The 18,852-nt window shown below is 35.6% G+C and overlaps 1 protein-coding gene across 4 annotated transcripts in view; it reads left to right on the forward strand.

Moving 5' to 3' along the window:
* ppp2r2bb (protein phosphatase 2, regulatory subunit B, beta b) overlaps nt 1-18,706 on the forward strand; it is a 58,252-nt gene extending 39,546 nt beyond the window's left edge. For 3 of the 4 annotated variants that reach the window (XM_083565238.1, XM_083565240.1, XM_083565239.1), the window contains 8 exons: nt 6,837-6,934; nt 7,780-7,945; nt 8,459-8,571; nt 12,966-13,143; nt 14,081-14,245; nt 14,366-14,535; nt 14,947-15,038; nt 17,962-18,706. In XM_083565238.1, coding sequence (XP_083421364.1) covers nt 6,837-6,934; nt 7,780-7,945; nt 8,459-8,571; nt 12,966-13,143; nt 14,081-14,245; nt 14,366-14,535; nt 14,947-15,038; nt 17,962-18,241 — 1,262 coding nt within the window. In that variant the 3' untranslated portion in view covers nt 18,242-18,706. Of the gene's footprint in view, nt 1-550; nt 1,837-6,836; nt 6,935-7,779; nt 7,946-8,458; nt 8,572-12,965; nt 13,144-14,080; nt 14,246-14,365; nt 14,536-14,946; nt 15,039-17,961 lie in introns of those variants that run through there. The other variant, XM_083565241.1, reaches the window with a different exon arrangement.
* The last annotated feature ends 146 nt before the right edge of the window (nt 18,707-18,852 follow it).

The raw sequence follows: 18,852 nt of genomic DNA on the forward strand, positions 1-18,852 counted from the left end.
GAGCAGCATGTAGTTTCTCAGAGACAGCCAAAAGAGCTGTCTTTGTAAAATGTGCCACTTTGAAGCCAGACTAGTTTGGATTATGGAGGTTGTTCTGTGAGAGATAAACAGGCAATTGGTTAAAAACAGTGCGTGCCAGAGATTTAGAAAGAAAGGAGAGAAGTTATACTGGTCTGTAGTTGTTGATGTCAAATCAAATCAAATTTTATTTGTCACATAAACATACATACAGGGTACGACATGCAGTGAAATGCTTATTATGACTGATGTCTGATGGATCCAGAGCAGGTTTCTTCAAGATGGGAATAACCCTCGCTTGCTTGAAGGTAGTTGTTAAGGCAGATGTTAAGGACCCGTTGATGATCATGGAGATGAACGCCAGGCTGTCCTGTGAGATGGTCTGAAGCATAGTTGAAGGTATTGGATCCAGAGCACAGGTGGTGGGATTGCAAGATTGGATGACTTGCAGTATCTCATCTTCTGCTATGGTTGAGAAGCTTGACAATTTAGGAGTAGGGGATTCCTGGCTGTGTAGTGTAGTCATTGTTAGGGAGGAAGTGAAGGTCTGACAGATTTCCTTAATCTTCTAATCATAGAAGGAGGCAAAGTCTTCTGCAGTCAGGGAGGATGGAGCAGGGGGGTTGAGTAGTAGTCACAGGCGAAGAAAATTTGGTCAGGAGTGCACAGCAACAATGCGAGGTCTGCGTTAAGTTGCGATTTCTTTCCACTTCCTCATTGCTGATCTGAGTTCTCACCGATTGCTGCGATTCATATGAATGAATGAAGGATGGAAGGAAGGAATGAAGACTTTTGTTAAAGTATGCTGAAATATGTAAAACAAATAAGTTAAATGTAAAACATACACACACACACACACACACACACACACACACACACACCTGTATTAACCAAATTGGGTCTAACAAATATTTAATTAAATTTTTCCCTTTATTTTATTTTATTTTATTTAAATCAATTAAATTTGTGCCAATCAAATAAAAATAGTAAAAAGTTTATTGCATTAACTTTATTGATTATCAAATATTATTTTATATATTATTTAACTAAACAGGCATTTAAAATGTTTATTTAAACTGATACACTAATAAACATATATATTTACAAAGTCTAAAAATGACTTACAGCTTACAGACTAAAGGTTTGTTTTTGACAAAATTCTTAATAGTTTTGCCACATTTTCTTCAGGCTAGTGTTTAATAGATGTGGTAATAGTATGTTCCAGTATTGAAAATCTTACTGCTGACTGAATTTATTGTTCATTCTCCTAAATGTTGCATCATCTGTTCAAATTTCAAGAACAAAATCTGTGCAAGATTCACATAAAGCCTTTTTCTCCATAGTCTGGAAAGGGTTGTCATGGTTACCATGCACTTGTATTCTTCACAGAGAGGATAGGAAAGCACATGAAGGTGTGTCGAGAGGGTGAAAAACAACAATCTAGTGTTTCCTTGTTCTGCTATTCTATTTCTTTCAGTCCTCTGTGACGAGTTCTTGAGGAAGCGAAAGGGAATATTTAGAAGCCATCTTTTTTTTCCTTTGCTTGAAGTCATGCTAATGATGGACAGGAGACCATTTTTACAGCTTTGGCTATACTATAGGAATGTGAGGAGAGAGCTGATTAGATGCCTGGTGATACACTGCTTCTGCCAATGTTGCCACCTTTGATGAGACAATAGAGTGCAAAGAGATTGGGAAGGTATCTAGTGTTGATAAAACAGGGTCTTTTCTAAAGAAGGATTGCATAGCAACAGTGCATCTCAAAGTCAGAGAAACAGATGCATCTCCTGGAGGAGGACCACAGAAGATGTGTCAAAGGTAGGAACTAGTCTGCATTTCTGATGAGGTCATCTATTAAACACAGATGCTCTTTTGTATCAGCAAGTGCTTTTGGAACATAGTAATATGTTTTTAGTCATGTGCCTTTGCTCTGCTCTCATTTTGAATTAGTCCATAACCAGTACAGGCTTTAAAAAAGGCTTCATAAGCAGTTTTGCCTCGGGTTTCTCTGATATTTTTTAAAAGCTGCTTTAACAAGGATTTTTAAATAATGTCTGCATTATCACTACTGAGTATCACTACTATGACAAATTCTATTTTATTCTATTTTTGCTTACAACACCTAATAGTAATAGTATAGTATTCTCTGATTGGCACTGTGATTCATGTGTGAGAATTCCACTCCTCAATCACGAGTATCACAGAAATACTTGCCTTTGAAACTAATTATATGTGTGAAGCTATTCACCAGATTACTTTTGGAAAACCAGCAGTAGTGTGAGAATCTGTCTTTGGTCTCTTTTCTGCTGTTGTATTTAGATGATATTAAGTATTATTCTAGTTTTCCTTTATTTGTGGGTTTTATTTTTATTTCACATTACATTTTCCTGTCATCTGCTTGCACTTTGCTGGTTTCAAAACAATCAGCAATACTATCAATTATTAAAGAGAAAATAAACTAACCCATGCTTCCTGTAAAGCCATTCAATTTTTTTTCAAACAACTGCTTGTTCAGCATTAATGGCCACTTTAACGGAAAGTACTGTTTGCTTTCTTCCCTACTTTATGACTAGCAAGTGTTGCTGTGATTGACAGATAAGAGAGTACATCATCCCTCCCATCCTGAGAGCTTGGCCAGTTTTTCTTCTATTGCAGTAGACAGTGTACTTTAAACGTCATTAGCTCCAGTCATCCTTTCCTTACCAAGCTTCACCAGTCTAGCTCAGTAAAGATCCTATCTCCACTGGTCACATGACATTTCCTAGAAACACCACATTAGGAAACAATCAAACTTAACTTGGACAGTTGTAGCTAAGACTCATACAGTTTGGTGCACTAAAAGTGCTTTTTCCATTTAATGGACACTCCCGAAATATTATCTAGGACTTGTTACATTTTAAGGTGATCTTCCAACAAACAAAAATAAAATAAATATTTTAATATTCAAAACAAATTTAAATACAAAACCTACAACACCCTGATTGAATATGTCTGCACACCATTTAATATTGGGGGCTTCAAAGTTAACCAGCTACATTCAAAATTAGGCCTGTACGTAACATGGCATTCACCTACCATCAATTAAAGTGATTCTGATTAACACCAGATAAAAGTCTTCTGTTGCTTCAGTATTTACTTGAATGTTTGGGGTTGTATTCTACTAAGAGCCAAGAGCTGCCAAAAAAACTGCGAAAAAAAACATCAATAAGTGGAGAAAATGTGGCACCACAGAGACGTTACAAAGCTCAGGATGAACCTTCAAGGTTGAGGAGAAGAAAACTTATCAGTGAGGCTAGCAAGAGGCCAACACTGACGTAACTACAGGAATTTCCGGCAGGTACTGGTCACTACTTGCATGTGACTACACTCTTCTGTATTCTGCACAAGATGTAAGCCGTTTCATATAAAGAATACTATGTAAGCCCTTCCGAATTAATTCAGTCAACCCAATCCATGTGGGAAAATGTGTTCAACAAAGGTTAACCTTTTTGACCATGATTTTAAAATATATGTTTGGCACAAAGCCAATACAGAGCATCATCTAAGGGACACCTTGAACAAAATCAGCAATGACATGGCTTCCGAGCTGTACGTTGGTTACCTTATAGTTTGAAAGAACTTGAACTTTTTTGCAAAGAAGAGTAGGATAAAAATTTCCAAGTCTATATGTGTGAAGTTAATAAAGACTTATTCACAAAGATTTTTATGCAGTAATTAAGACAAAAGTTAGAAGGGGCGTTCAGACTTATGCAATCGAACTGTGGCAGTTTGTTTATTTGAAATATTAGCAGAAATAAAATATTTTTTTTCACGTCTGTCTTGCATGTTGGAGCATTCTGTGGATATGACTTTTCATATACAAGTCTGACAGAACATTTAATTTGAGTAATTTGGTTAAAAGAGAAACTAGTGCACACCATCAGCATGTATCGCAAGGAAGAATTTCTGGCCAAATGTAAGAACTTGGTTTAAATTGAATTGCATTGAGATATTGAAAAACAGTACTAGTTGCTCACATTTCAGGTCTACAAATAAATTCCAAATGTACATCTAAATATTTAAAATACTAAAACAATTCTCCTTTCAGAGAACTAGACATTACAATAGACTTATTCAGTGAGTGCTTGACTGTTTATCATGTACATACGCACACAGAACCTTTCGGAATAGTGCTCAAATATTTGTGCCTCAGTATATGTTATAGTGTGTGTTGTATTAGATCAGACCACATTCACATCTCGTTGTTTGTGTAGACTGATATAGCCAGTGTTATATAAGGATCCCTTTACCCTATATAAAATAAACTATTTAATTTACTGTTCCATAGATGTTGCTGTGCCAGTTTTAAGTATTTCACTATATTCAGATTTTTCAACATGCAGAAATCCATAGAGACCAGAAATATTTTATTTCTGCTAATATTTCAAATAAACAAACTGCCACAGTTCGATTGCATAAGTCTGAACGCCCCTTCTAACTTTTGTCTTAATTACTGCATAAAAATCTTTGTGAATAAGTCTTTATTAACTTCACACATATAGACTTGGAAATTTTTATCCTACTCTTCTTTGCAAAAAAGTTATTTCAAACTATGAGGTGACCAACGTACAGCTCGGAAGCCATGTCATTGCTGATTTTGTTCAAGGTGTCCCTTAGATGATGCTCTGTATTGGCTTTGTGCCAAACATATATTTTAAAATCATGGTCAAAAAGGTTAACCTTTGTTGAACACATTTTCCCACATGGATTGGGTTGACTGAATTAATTCGGAAGGGCTTACATAGTATTCTTTATATGAAACGGCTTACATCTTGTGCAGAATACAGAAGAGTGTAGTCACATGCAAGTAGTGACCAGTACCTGCCGGAAATTCCTGTAGTTACGTCAGTGTTGGCCTCTTGCTAGCCTCACTGATAAGTTTTCTTCTCCTCAACCTTGAAGGTTCATCCTGAGCTTTGTAACGTCTCTGTGGTGCCACATTTTCTCCACTTATTGATGGTTTTTTTGGCAGCTCTTGGCTCTTAGTAGAATACAACCCCAAACATTCAAGTAAATACTGAAGCAACAGAAGACTTTTATCTGGTGTTAATCAGAATCACTTTAATTGATGGTAGGTGAATGCCATGTTACGTACAGGCCTAATTTTGAATGTAGCTGGTTAACTTTGAAGCCCCCAATATTAAATGGTGTGCAGACATATTCAATCAGGGTGTTGTAGGTTTTGTATTTAAATTTGTTTTGAATATTAAAATATTTATTTTATTTTTGTTTGTTGGAAGATCACCTTAAAATGTAACAAGTCTGACATTTATGTTGCTATTTCTGTCTTTATATTTAGAAAACCTGCAATTTTGGGTGCAAAAAAGGGTGTGCAAATACACTGTATATAGTTGATAAGGCATAAAACACTGTATATAGCAGACCTGGGCAAACTACGGCCCGCGGGCCACATCCTCCCCTTTGTACTTCCCTGTCCGGCCCGCGTGAGGCCAATCATAAATTACAGGGATGCACCGAAAATCTTCGGCCGTAATACCTAAATCACAGAAACAACATGGCAGAAACACAATTGTAATGACGCAATAAAAAGTGCAGCAGCACACGGTTATCTGGATAAGAGCAACATGTCTGCGGTGTGTGGATAGCGATTTGCAGAACATGCAATGCTGAAATTTCAAGAGGGGGTGTATCTGCAAAGAGTTTCTTCACATCGGGGTTTAATTTATCACCTGAAATCCAAACATCCCGATTGCCATTCTAAATATGAGAAGAACGCGGCGCAGAAAAGTAGTCAATCCGAGCATGCGCACTCCGTCTGTGGAGGACGTTTTTGAAAAGGCAGGAAAGTTTTCCAGTGATGGTGCCGAGGCAAAAGGCATAACACAAAAAATTATGGATTTCATTGACTTTTGAATTGCTTTTTCATTTCGGTGCATCCCTAAAATATTATCGTTGGTGTGGCTCTCTGACACAATTCAGGTTTCTCATGTGGCCCCTTGTAAAAATTTAATTGCCCACCCCTGGTATATAGGATTCACTTTATATAGAATGATGCATAAAACAAAACAAAAAGCGATAGGCATGTCTGTAGCCATAAAGCCCTTGCTAATGAGAGAGATAAGGGAGAATGACCAGACTAATTCAAGCTTACAGGAAATCACAGCTGTTTCTATATTTCCAATCTTTACCTGCCCAGTTTAGGTAAGTCTGTGCCCACAGTTCTTGGCTGACAGAATCAAAACCCAGTGTCTTTTCACCACAGTAATAAAGAATAGTTATTTGACTTAGTCTTCATGTCTTCTTGAACCAGTTTGACCAATCTCTTCTGTTCTATCTAATCAAGGCATTTCTCCCCACAGACCTGCTACTCGCTGGCTTTTTTCTATGTTTAGTTTTTTCTGTAGTTTGTTTGCATCATTGTGTGTAAACTCTATAGACTGCTATACATCAAAAGCCCTGGAGAGCCACAGATTCTGGAAAATGTAAACAATCTAAGGATAAACTTATAGGCACTAACATATAAACTTAAATTTTATAACCTACATAATTTTAAAAGCTGCTTTGCAATGTCCATCTTCAACATTGCTAAACAAATGCATTGGATTTTATTTGGTTCAGAAGAAATAACCACACCACAGTCGTACAATTTTGCCCTATTGGGATGTTTGATGTGAAAAATAGCTGAAGATCTGTATCCGCATGATTGGATAAGTCAATAATTGCATAAATGAGCAAGTGTTTAGGTGTTCCTAATGAAGTGGTCACTGAATGTATATTCCTATTACTACTTAACACATTATCTTTTTATTTTTATCCAGCTGACATTATATCCACTGTTGAGTTCAACTCCACTGGGGAGCTCCTTGCCACAGGGGACAAAGGAGGTCGAGTGGTGGTGTTCCAGAGAGAGCAGGAGGTAGGTGTATAGCTATTCCCTGAATCCCATTAAATGACTGCTACCCTTAACATCAAGCTTTATACCCTTTAATCCCTCAATAAAACATTTGCTATTTTAAATTGTTTATCAGTATACATAAATCAGAACTATTTCAATTGCACTAGTTCTGACCCATGTGTATGTCACAAATTTAACTACAAATGTTGTACTTAAAATGTGGTGGTTTGGCCTTTTTTAAAGAGAAACATTGGATTAAGAGAAACATTTGTTCGACTGAATAAATCCATCTTTCTCCAATGCTATATAAAGCAGTAAGTAAGGAGTATTGCATTTTACCACTCTTTTGCACTCATCAAGGTTAAGTCTGTTCCCATTAAGATATACCCCATTGAGTCTTCTGTCATCAATTGATACTTGACTTATACTATTGATACTGAGGCTCCCTGAAGATATAGCCCACCCTTTAGGATTCCATGCTTTGCCTACAATCAGAAATCATTAAAGTGTCATGATGATTCTTTACTCACTCATTCCTAAAACAAAAATAAAATAAGAAACAATTGCCCTCACATGTACCACTGCAATGCAGTACAAATCAGAGAGCTCTAGAGATTTCACTGAGAGAAGAACAAGAAGAACAATGCATTCTCATATGCCTTCATATGTGTTCTAAGCCTCTAGGACTAGTATATATGTATATCTGCTCTAACACAAGGAGCATAAGATTACTAAAATCATGCACATTACTTAATGCTGTGCAAATTGTAAATAATTGTGTGCTATTTTTCTTAAGACATTTAGGAAACTGTTTATTTTGATCACTTCTTCTAATGCTGTATATTTTTCTCAATACCTTCCATCAGAGTAAAAATCAGCCACACCGGCGAGGGGAGTACAATGTTTACAGCACTTTTCAGAGCCATGAGCCTGAGTTTGACTACCTGAAAAGCTTGGAAATTGAGGAAAAGATCAACAAGATCCGCTGGCTGCCTCAACAGAATGCTGCCTATTTTCTTCTCTCCACTAATGGCAAGCCAAATTAGTTTTTTATTTATTTTTTTATAATCTAATGACTGGTTGAATATTTTAGATGCAGAGTTACTGGTTTGCTCTAATATTGCAGCCACATGTATCACATGACCCATTTAAACAGCTGTTACTGAGTAACAGTATAAATGTTGTAAAATGGCAAAATGGGAAAAATGTTGCTGCCTTAGTGTTACAAACTTTAATATATGTAAGTCACTGACCTACACTTTGCTGCAGTCTGCATTTACTTGCTTTGCAGAATAGACTGGGAAATGTGCCAAGAAGTCAGCATGAATGTGTTGGCTTGCTTTTGCTGTAATCATTTTAATTGAGGAAGATTTAATCTTATATGATTTACTTTCTATCTGTTTTGGTTAAGTCAATTTTGTTCACTGCTCTTGCTCACCCTCATCGAGTGAATCAGCACATTCTCTGAGCACACTTGGTTTGGCATCTCATTCTTGTTATTAACATCCAGGACCAGAATTCTCACAGTTCTTGTCATTCTGTCAGATAAAACTGTCAAGTTGTGGAAAATCAGTGAGAGAGACAAGCGACCAGAGGGTTATAACCTGAAGGATGATGATGGCAGGGTGCTGGACCCCACGACCATCACAGCACTGAGGGTAAGATGTCATGCTGTCTTACTTTTCTGTGTGTTGGCAGCAGATTTTATTACATAATAAAAAAAAGGCTTTAGCACCACAATGTTGATATATGGTGAAATAAAAGCTTATGGAACCAGAGCGGTTTCTAGCTTGCCATTGATTCAAGATTATAGAGGGGGGAGAGGGCCCAGATGGGGTTGAGGGTGTACATGATATTGGGCTTTGGTGCAAAGACTTTTGACGTTTCAGGTCCCCAATGACTAAAACATAAGCATGTTCATCATGTCAGTGCTGTCCAAAAAGAAGGTCAAAGCCAGGTTGGGTATGAATACCAAAAACAAATTTTCCTTGTCTTTCACACAAAAGATGATCACATTAAGAAATATTAAATGTATCTAGTTAGTTCTGGATGCCGCCTGTAATGTTAAGGATGCTGACAGATCTTTTGCATTGGCAGTTTGAAACTGATTTTATGATTATCATAACCAAACAATGTAAGGATGGAATTTTGGGCAACTTCTTTGCCTATTTTTTCCCTTTTTTTTACATTAAGACAGATATCTTTTCACCCCCCCCCCCCTATCAAAATGCTGTTTACATATTTTTTTGTGAATGCTGTTTTACTAAATAAATGAGTAGCAAAACGAAACAAGACATAGCTAACATAATGGCTTTTAGGAAATATATGATACAGTTCTGATCGCTCCTATTTTTGCCTTAACTTCATAAGCTCTTAGAATTTTTTGGAGAGTATCATATGGATTTGTGATGAGTTTATACTATTTATGGTAAGCACAGAAAGCCTCCACTCTGCTTTAAATTTAAGCCATCTCAATCATTTCTCTCCTTCCTTATTTTTTATATTCCAAGCGAGCCCTTAATAGATCTTTACATACATCTTTGGAAGCCAATTGTAGTTGCATTGGCATAAGGATATTAAGAGCAGTCTCCCCATCAATACCTTCTGCTCTGAGAACATCAAGTGAGCTGCTTACTATTTTGCTGTTAACAGGTTACTGACATAAACAGTAGTCTGCACTTAATTGCATTTTTATGAATAGAATGTTATTATTATAATTATTATAATAATTATTATTATAGTCACTGTTTTAAATGCAACAGGATATTTGTATTTCTGTGCTATGCAAAGCTGTTAACAGATGGCAGTGTTAGACAGTACTCAGTATTTTATTTTATTTTTTTATTTATTTATTTTTTTTTTAAGAAAGCTACTGTAATGTCTTCTCTTTTACATAATCCTTAACAACAAAGGTAGTGTTTACAAGCTGTAACTTATAGGGAATTTCCTAAGCAGTATTTTGTGTGCGTGTGTGTGTGTGCGTGTGCGTGTGTGTGTGTGTGTGTGTGTGTGTGTGTGTGTGTGTGTGTGTGTGTGTGTGTGTGTGTGTGTGTGTGTGTTGTGAAGAAAAGAACCACTCTAACTAGAACAATAGCTTGCTCACATCCTGTGACTTAGCTGTTTATTGGAAACAGTAGCATTTGATGCTTTTTTGAGTGAGCTTAAAAAAATGTTCTAAGCCACGTCATAGGTTAGGAACGCCAAATGTGAGGCTGATACAAATATATGTCCTTCTCCTCTAAACACACACACACACACACACACACACACACACACACACACACACACACACACACACATTTTGCCCAATGCTTGTCATGACTTGCAAGACATTTAAAAAACAAATAATGAAGTACTCTCAGCTATCCCAATATTCAATATTTAAACATCTTTTGCAGAGATATTAATATTGTTTAGTCATTGTTAGTTGCTGAAATCCCAGTATTTCACTCTAATTAAAGGCTGAATCAGTTGTATCCTTGTATGTATGCTTCAGTACTGACACTGAACTAAAAGAGGACCTATACTATATTGTGTATTGCGAGACATAAATTTAAAGTAATTGTGGTGCTTATTTATTTATTTGTTACTGCCCTTGTCTTAAAAAAGGTTAAAAAATATATATTTTTCTTTAAGTTTTAAAAGCATGATGTACATGGTGCACTATGCTTTCCCATTATTTGTAAAGACTGTCTTTCCTCCGCAAAACACCTTAAAAAACACCCCATGTGCAGTGATAATGACCTTTCTCAGCAGGAACATTTAGCCCTTCCCCCTCCAATCAGTCTGAACAGCAAGACACATCTGTAGTGCTAGAGAGGGCTGTCATTAGAAAGTGTCTTTCCCCATAAAGAGGGTGATGGAAAAGAGGGGGTTGCAGCACTCTACTGCAGTAGGGTGCATGTAGGGGCTGCACTCTTTAAATTAGTCATAATTAAGGGAAAGCCTACCAACAAAATAACTGTGATTCCTATTAGACCCCACTGTAGGGGCCCTTGGTACATAATGATAAATGTTCTGGCTGCACAATACCGACGGGGTACATTCGAGTCATTTACTAGAACCATTGGTTGGATATGTAGTGTTTCTTGATGAGAAAATGCGAGCAAATTATCTTAAATGGTTTGCTTGTTTGTTTTTTTATTTTAAAACTGCCCTTAATTATAAACAAATCCATCATAGAGATAGCGATGTAACTGCATTGTTAGAAAAAAAAGACATTTCAGTTTGCCAAATACAATCTTACATTTAGTACAAATGCTAACATTTCTTGAGCAAAATCTTATGGGCAGATGCGCTGAAGATTTACTTGTACCTGAGTAAGGAGAAGAGAGGAGTATGGAGAAAAGATGGGACTGCTGATGATCCTAAAACAAACTATGTCATGTTATGGTCAGTGGAATTGCTACAGTGGCTTAGGGCTAAAATTGATATGAAGCAAGTGTGCAGTCAGTAAACTGTTGATAACCTCAGCAATGATAGGATTATAATAAATGGACAATCATATTTTTTCCAGGTTTTTTCCTCATACCTTTCCTATATTTCAGGGAGTTTTTTCTTTTTCCACTGTCACCGATGCTTAATCATTAGGGATAAAATAACAGGGACTAATTTATGATGGTGTAATTTATATTTGTAATCTGCTACATTCTAGAAAGCTGCTTTGGAACAATTTCTATTGTTAAAAGTGTTGGACTAATTCCACTGACTTATTAAATCATCATTGGTGCTCCCCTGCCCACTCTCCAGGACTTGTACCATACAAGAACCAGAAACCGGGCAGAAAAAAATATTAATGACCCTTCACACCCTGGACACAACATCTTTCAGCTCCTCCCTTCTGGCAGGTGCTACAGAACTTTGTTCACTAAAACTGCCAGACACAGTAACAGTTTCTTTCCCCAAGCAATCACCCTTACTAACAACTGACCATAATTATATTCCCTGCTTCACATCTATGAGTACTGCACAGAACTGTCAGTCATCACATTATCTGTATATGTTGCACACACTATTGCTGCTATATACTGTACAACGTTCTATAGTAAACTCTCTAATCATACCTGGCACATACCTGGTCATTTGCACTACCATGCACTCCCACACTTTATGTACATTACTCATCTGTATCCCTATTTATTACCCACACTGTCTATACTGTCTTACATTGTCTGTATTGTCTTGTATTGTCTTGTATAGTCTGTTTTTGTCTTGTCATGTCTGTTTTGTCATGTATAGGTTTTATTTATGTCTGTACTTTTGAGAGTCACAAACAGCTGGAACCAAATTCCTTGTGTGTAAAACACACTTGGCTAATAAACCTGATTCTGATTCTGATTCTGATTGAATTGAAGACAAACCTGCAGGCAAAGCACTCCATAAACAAGCAGGAAAAAAGTCATTAAAAAAGAAAGGATGTCGGATTCCCTGCATCTGGTCATGTCTTTGGTCCCAAACCTCAGGAAGTCATTTACAACTAAATATTAATATGAGCAATGTAATTATATATTGTAACTGTTTGTTTAATTACCTTTGGTCCCTTCACTTTAATATGATAGATATCAAGTTAAAACTAAAATGAGAAATGACATTTTTTATATGTATCTTATACTTAAGGTCCTTTCAGTTAAAGAAGATCAATTATTCATAATCACATTATTTGGTGTTTCCCTGAAAAGGATGTGTTTTCTTTCGAATGTGTTTTTGCTAAGAGTTTCTTCCTTATGAAGTCACACTGAGTTTTTCCTTGTTTACTCTGTCTGGGTATAAATTTAAATTAGAAATCTACGCTCAGTTTTTTGTAATGTTGCTTTGTGACAATGTCTATACTAAAGTATTTAAATAATATTTCATTTGATGAAATATTATTAAATAAAGCTGAAATAACTTCTTATGTCTAAATATTCATATAATATTTAATAGTTTATAAATATATTTACTGGACTATGTAATGTACAGATAACAGCTGCATATATTTGATATAACATTGTTTTTGTCTTTTAGATTTTTCCTTACCAATCCCCTTCTTCTTGTGATTTATACACTCTGATAGGTGCCAGTGTTGAGGCCCGTGGACCTGATGGTGGAGGCTACTCCTCGGCGAGTGTTCTCCAATGCACACACCTATCACATCAACTCTATTTCGGTGAACAGTGACAATGAAACCTATATGTCAACAGATGATCTCAGGATCAACCTGTGGAATCTGGAAATCACCAACAGAAGTTTCAGTATCCTTTCAACTCTTCTATTCTACACAATGAGTTTTTGTGATTGAACAAGTCTGAAAAGCCATTTGAAAGTAAGCCATGACTGTTCCAGACTTGCCATTGCAAGTTTTAAGTTTTAGAGTTCAGTTTCAGTTTGGAGTTTCATCTACAAACAGTTTGAATGAACTCTACCCCTTAAAGGCCTTACCCAAGCCATTAACCTTAAACTAGAGTACTTCTTAAAGGTCATTAGGAGACCATTTACAGGCATCTCTTTCCATTTGAAAGTATTGATCAGCAGGCTAATGGGGTCTGATATGAGAAGCTTCAGTCGGAACTCAATAGACACAGAGCCTATACTGAGCCTGTTATTCACCATGTCTCTAGCAATATCTTTTAGGATGAAGCCTGTAATCTTTTGATCGCATGCCACACCATGACGGATGCTCTGTCACTACTAAAAATAAAGCCACGTTTAAAATTATAGCATTACTATGAACTAACTCGGCTCATATCTATTTTACAAACTATGAAGAAAATATGTCACAAGTATGTCGAAAATAGTCACAAAATTGTATAATGCACATGTGGTGGATACAATTTGAAAATGTACAAAGTTTGGGGTTGGGGGTGGTGTGCCTGATCCTTTTTGTTCGACCTAATGAAGTATTATTTCTCCAAATATTTTATAATTCAATGATATAGATAATGAATCCTTGACATTTTAGATAATACATCTAAAAACTACTGACCAATATAGAATGACTGTGGACCTCTAGCTCCACTGGCATCCTGAGCTGAATAAAACAGTAAATGGAGCTAGATGGATGTATGAATGTTGACTCGATGTTAATGTTAATGTGCTAATAATGGCAAAAAAATGGATTTTTGAAGGAAGTAAACATTTGTGTTCATCCACTCAGTTTTATATTATGGTTCCTTCATCCTACTTCTTAAGACATTGTGGATATAAAACCAGCCAACATGGAAGAACTCACTGAAGTAATCACTGCAGCAGAGTTTCATCCCAACCAGTGTAACACATTTATCTATAGCAGTAGCAAGGGCTCCATTCGACTGTGTGACATGAGAGCAGCTGCACTCTGTGACAACCACTGCAAATGTACGTTGATTTGCCATTCCTATTACTGTTGGTATTCTGATTTATGATGCATTGATTAACTAGAGGTTGCTCAGACACCCACTCTTGTCTCGTTAATATGGCTCATTTTACACCTTCTAGTCTTTGAGGAACCCGAGGACCCCAGTAATCGCTCCTTCTTCTCTGAGATTATTTCCTCCATCTCTGACGTAAAGTTCAGCCACAGTGGTCGTTATCTAATGACTCGTGACTATCTTACTGTTAAAGTATGGGATCTTAACATGGAATACAAACCTCTGGAGACCTATCAGGTACTGTGGTGTTTTTTTGTTTACATCAAATATATCAGACTGATGATAATCTTCCAATCAATCACGCACAAAAATGATACAGTAATATACCTCGACCTTCCTTAATCAACATTGAGCATGAGTTACTAGAGCTTTAATGATAATAAGTAGTCACCTACTGAGTTATTGAAATACCTATTGTGGAAATGAGCAAGAATGAATATATCAAGAGAATAATAGATTTTTTTTATATACCAGTATTTTTTTTTAAACATTTAATAAATGTAATTGTATATTGTAAATGTGAGCTTTTGGTAGACTAATTAAGCATTAAATAAAAGCCAATCTTACTAAGTCGCTTAATATTTTGGTCATTTTAGATTTTCATGTGCTCATTTTTGTCCTCCCCTCCTTTTTTATTTTTTTTTACAGGTGCATGAATACCTGAGAAGTAAACTGTGCTCACTCTATGAGAATGACTGTATCTTTGACAAGTTTGAATGTGTGTGGAATGGAACAGACAGGTACGTTCATATAATAATAGTAACACGCAGCAGGATTTTATATCATAAAATGTCAAATATTTAGGTTTAGTGCAGATTTGATGAATCTTCACCCTGACACAAGCATTAGGGCAATCATACAAATAAAAGAAAACCTACTTATTTAGTGTATCGATTAGAATTGGAGCTGAAACCCCAAATAAATAACCTACATCTGAATTTTAGCCACATCAAAACACAAATACTTGTAAATACTTCCTGCTGGTGAGAGTATTGAAACAGTGAATACTTTCTGGTATCAGTGTGTAGTGGATTATAACATGGTTCAAATTCTAATTATAGAATAAGAGTGGGAGCAAATACTTATGTATATTTAAGAATACTTAAAATACTTAAAAATGTGATGTTGCAATAAAAATCTTTTGTTGTAGACAAACGAAAGAAATAATCACTGCCACAGTGACCACTCACAAGTCAATGTACAGAAATCCAAAAGGTTTCTGCAACCACTTAAAAACAAAAATTCTAAATCACGTAGTGTGTAAATGAGTTCAAATTTACTTCAAACCTTTTATGTACTTTACATCTTACTCACTAGGGATGTATCCAAATATGAATACATTATTCAAAATGGAATATTTTAAAATGTTTCATCTCTCTGCCTGCCTCTGCCTGTGTCTTAGATTCATGTTAAGAATCCTCAGAATGGGAGGTTGAATATTTAATGATTTATATAAAATTATTATTTTATTTTCTTGGAATTGGTCAAACAGGGTGAACAAAACAAGAAAGGATAATTTCTAGAAAATATATATATAAGGGCTGTCAAACGATTAAAATACTTAATCGCAATTAATTGCATGATTGTCATGAGTTATGTCTTGATTATTCTTAACTTAATCGCACATTTGTTTAATTGTACCTTAAATTAATACTTTTTTTTATACTTTAATCAACATAGCCATTGACAGATATTGATGCTTTATGCAAATGTTTATTTTATTATAGTTAATTTTTAGTGAAACAATACTCAACATAAGAGCATGAAAACAAAATATTCTTGTAACTGTTTTAAAGTAATTATAGCGTTTTAAATTACGTAAATCATCAGCACACCAAAAAGGAACTTTTGCTGTGTTTCCACACGGACAGTTAATGAGGTGACACCGGAGAAACTGTACCTCCACTGACTTTCATACGGATTACATAATTAGAGAATATTTATTTTCGATGTGAATTTGTTTTCTTTTTTTTTTTTTTTTAAATAAAAAGACATTTCATGCTTTCCATACATATATTTATTTTGTTTGTGAGGTACATATTTATTAATGTGTCTGTGAAGAGAAATGACAACGCAAAGAAAAAATAAATTATTGTATACAAATAAACGTAGACCCTTTACAGATTCTAATGATGTATTGCTCTTATCTGGATGAAAATAATCTGAGTTTATATATATATATATATATATATATATATATATATATATATATATATATATATATATATATATATATATATATATATATACACTGTGTTTGTACACATATATATATATATATATATATATATATATATATACACCGTTAGTTTGGACAGCCCTAAAATATATAAAAGAGAGAGAGAGAGAGAGAGAGAGAGAGAGAGAGAGAGAGAGAGAGAGAGAGAGAGAGAGAGAGAGAGAGAACACTGAGAGAGGGAATCTTTAACTAATATTGGCACTTCTGTTAAATATGCTCAAGGATGACTGTAACCCTAAGCTCAAATTCACAAACATACTCAGTTCTCATAAATCTCACCTAACTGAAACAAATTTTATAAAATAAATTTTAATTGTTAAATATATATGTGGCAGAAATATTGGCACCCTTTGCCATGATAACAGATCTGAGTCTCCTATAATGCCTGATAAGGTTGGAGAACTAAAATGATGGCTCTTGATGCCATGCCAATGGGATGCCATGTATCTTGACTAAATGTCCAGGACTTTTATCTGAAAAATACCTCAAATGCATTAAAGAGTAACTATTATATCTAACTGTGAACATGGTACTTTTCCAGATGACTCCTTATCTGTGTGCACCAAATCTCCCCTGGTCTTTTTTTTTTGCCAAAAAAGGTTACATCTGACCATAGAACCTGATGTCCTTTCAGTTCCAGTGGTGTCTGGCAAACTAAAGATGCTTGAGTTTTTTAATGAATGATCAATTTTTGTAAACTTTCCAAACAACTTGATGCAGTTGATGTTTGTAGGTCTGACGTCTGTCTTAAGAGCCCCTGCAATTCTTTAGCTGTGATTCTTTCCTGACCACTTAAACAATCCTCTGTACAGTGTGGAGACGTAATATAGATACATTCATAACATTTTCAGTTGACTGAGACTTATTGTCCTGATGATGGAAATGGGCATTTTCACTGAATGACTAAGGGAATTTGTTCAAGGTGTGTCTCATTTGTACTCTGGTTAAAAAAATAAAAAAAAAGGTGGAACAATTTCCTGTTCCTAGTCACCTGGGTGTACTAAAAGATTTAAAAATACCAATTGGAATAATTTTTAAATACATTTTACTTTATTGAATTTAATTTGGTGCCCATAATTGTACCGTTCATATTGCTTGTTGGTTGCACTCGTATATTTTTTTTTATTTATTTCTTCTAAAAATGTCTAAACATGTAAATCAATCACGCCATGTGCTTTAGAATTTGTAGAAATGTACAAAAACGTAGGGCTTCGGAAAGACAATAGGATTTTCATGAATATCAATTTTTGGGTGTAAATGATCATACAAGTTCCTATCCAGCTTCCCCTTGAGCCCATTATATCACACACCATGGTAAAGTTACTGATAAAGTGTAAACACTTAAACCACCTTTATTCTATGCCGTATACATAATGTACCTCTGAGAACTTTGTTACAAAAGAATTCAATTCTTTTTCACTCAGTGTCCTGATGACTGGATCCTACAACAACTTCTTCCGCATGTTTGATCGTAACACCAAGCGTGATGTCACACTGGAGGCATCCAGGGAAAACAGTAAACCTCGAGCCATCCTCAAACCCCGCAAGGTGTGTGTTGGTGGCAAACGGCGTAAAGATGAGATCAGCGTCGACAGCCTAGACCTCAGCAAGAAGATCCTTCACACAGCCTGGCACCCATCAGAGAATATTATCGCCGTGGCCGCCACTAACAACCTTTACATTTTCCAGGACAAAGTCAACTAGCATGTAGCACCAAAGCTGTCCATCAGAGACAGAAACTAATTCCTGACAAAAATGGGCTGGAAATGACAGTGGAAAAGATTTGGTTTTAACTTTTTACCTAATTATTACCCACGGCACTGAATTATATGCACTGTTCATTTCAGGTTGCTAAAATGCTAAGATGGCTGGTACCTGCTTCATTTATTAGTTTTCCTTTTCTGTTGATCTCCTGCACCGAAGTTCAATACAGACAGCAATAAAATGGACAACGGTTTTGATTTTGCCGCACAATTGGAACACTTTCCACACGAGGTGTCCTGCGCATTCACAAGTTGCAGATAAGCTTAATGGTACCACGGAAGTTACCTTTTTTCTTTTTACTATTTATTCACCATTGGTATTCATGGAGGAGAATTATGACCCAGGACTACAGTTTGAATAGTGCAGCAATGCATTAGTAAAAAATGGAATAAAGAAAAAAAAAAACCCTATGTAGCAATTTACTGCTTTTGTTTAATTTTCTAAATAAACTCTTAATATTAAAATTTTTTTTGTAAATCAAGGGGAAGCCATTTTTCTTTCCCGTGTCATGGCATCCTAAGTATGTGCTGAGACCCACTCATGTATGTTAA

The sequence above is a fragment of the Silurus aristotelis genome (assembly GCF_946808225.1).
Source record: "Silurus aristotelis genome assembly, chromosome: 16".
Lineage (NCBI taxonomy): Eukaryota > Metazoa > Chordata > Actinopteri > Siluriformes > Siluridae > Silurus > Silurus aristotelis.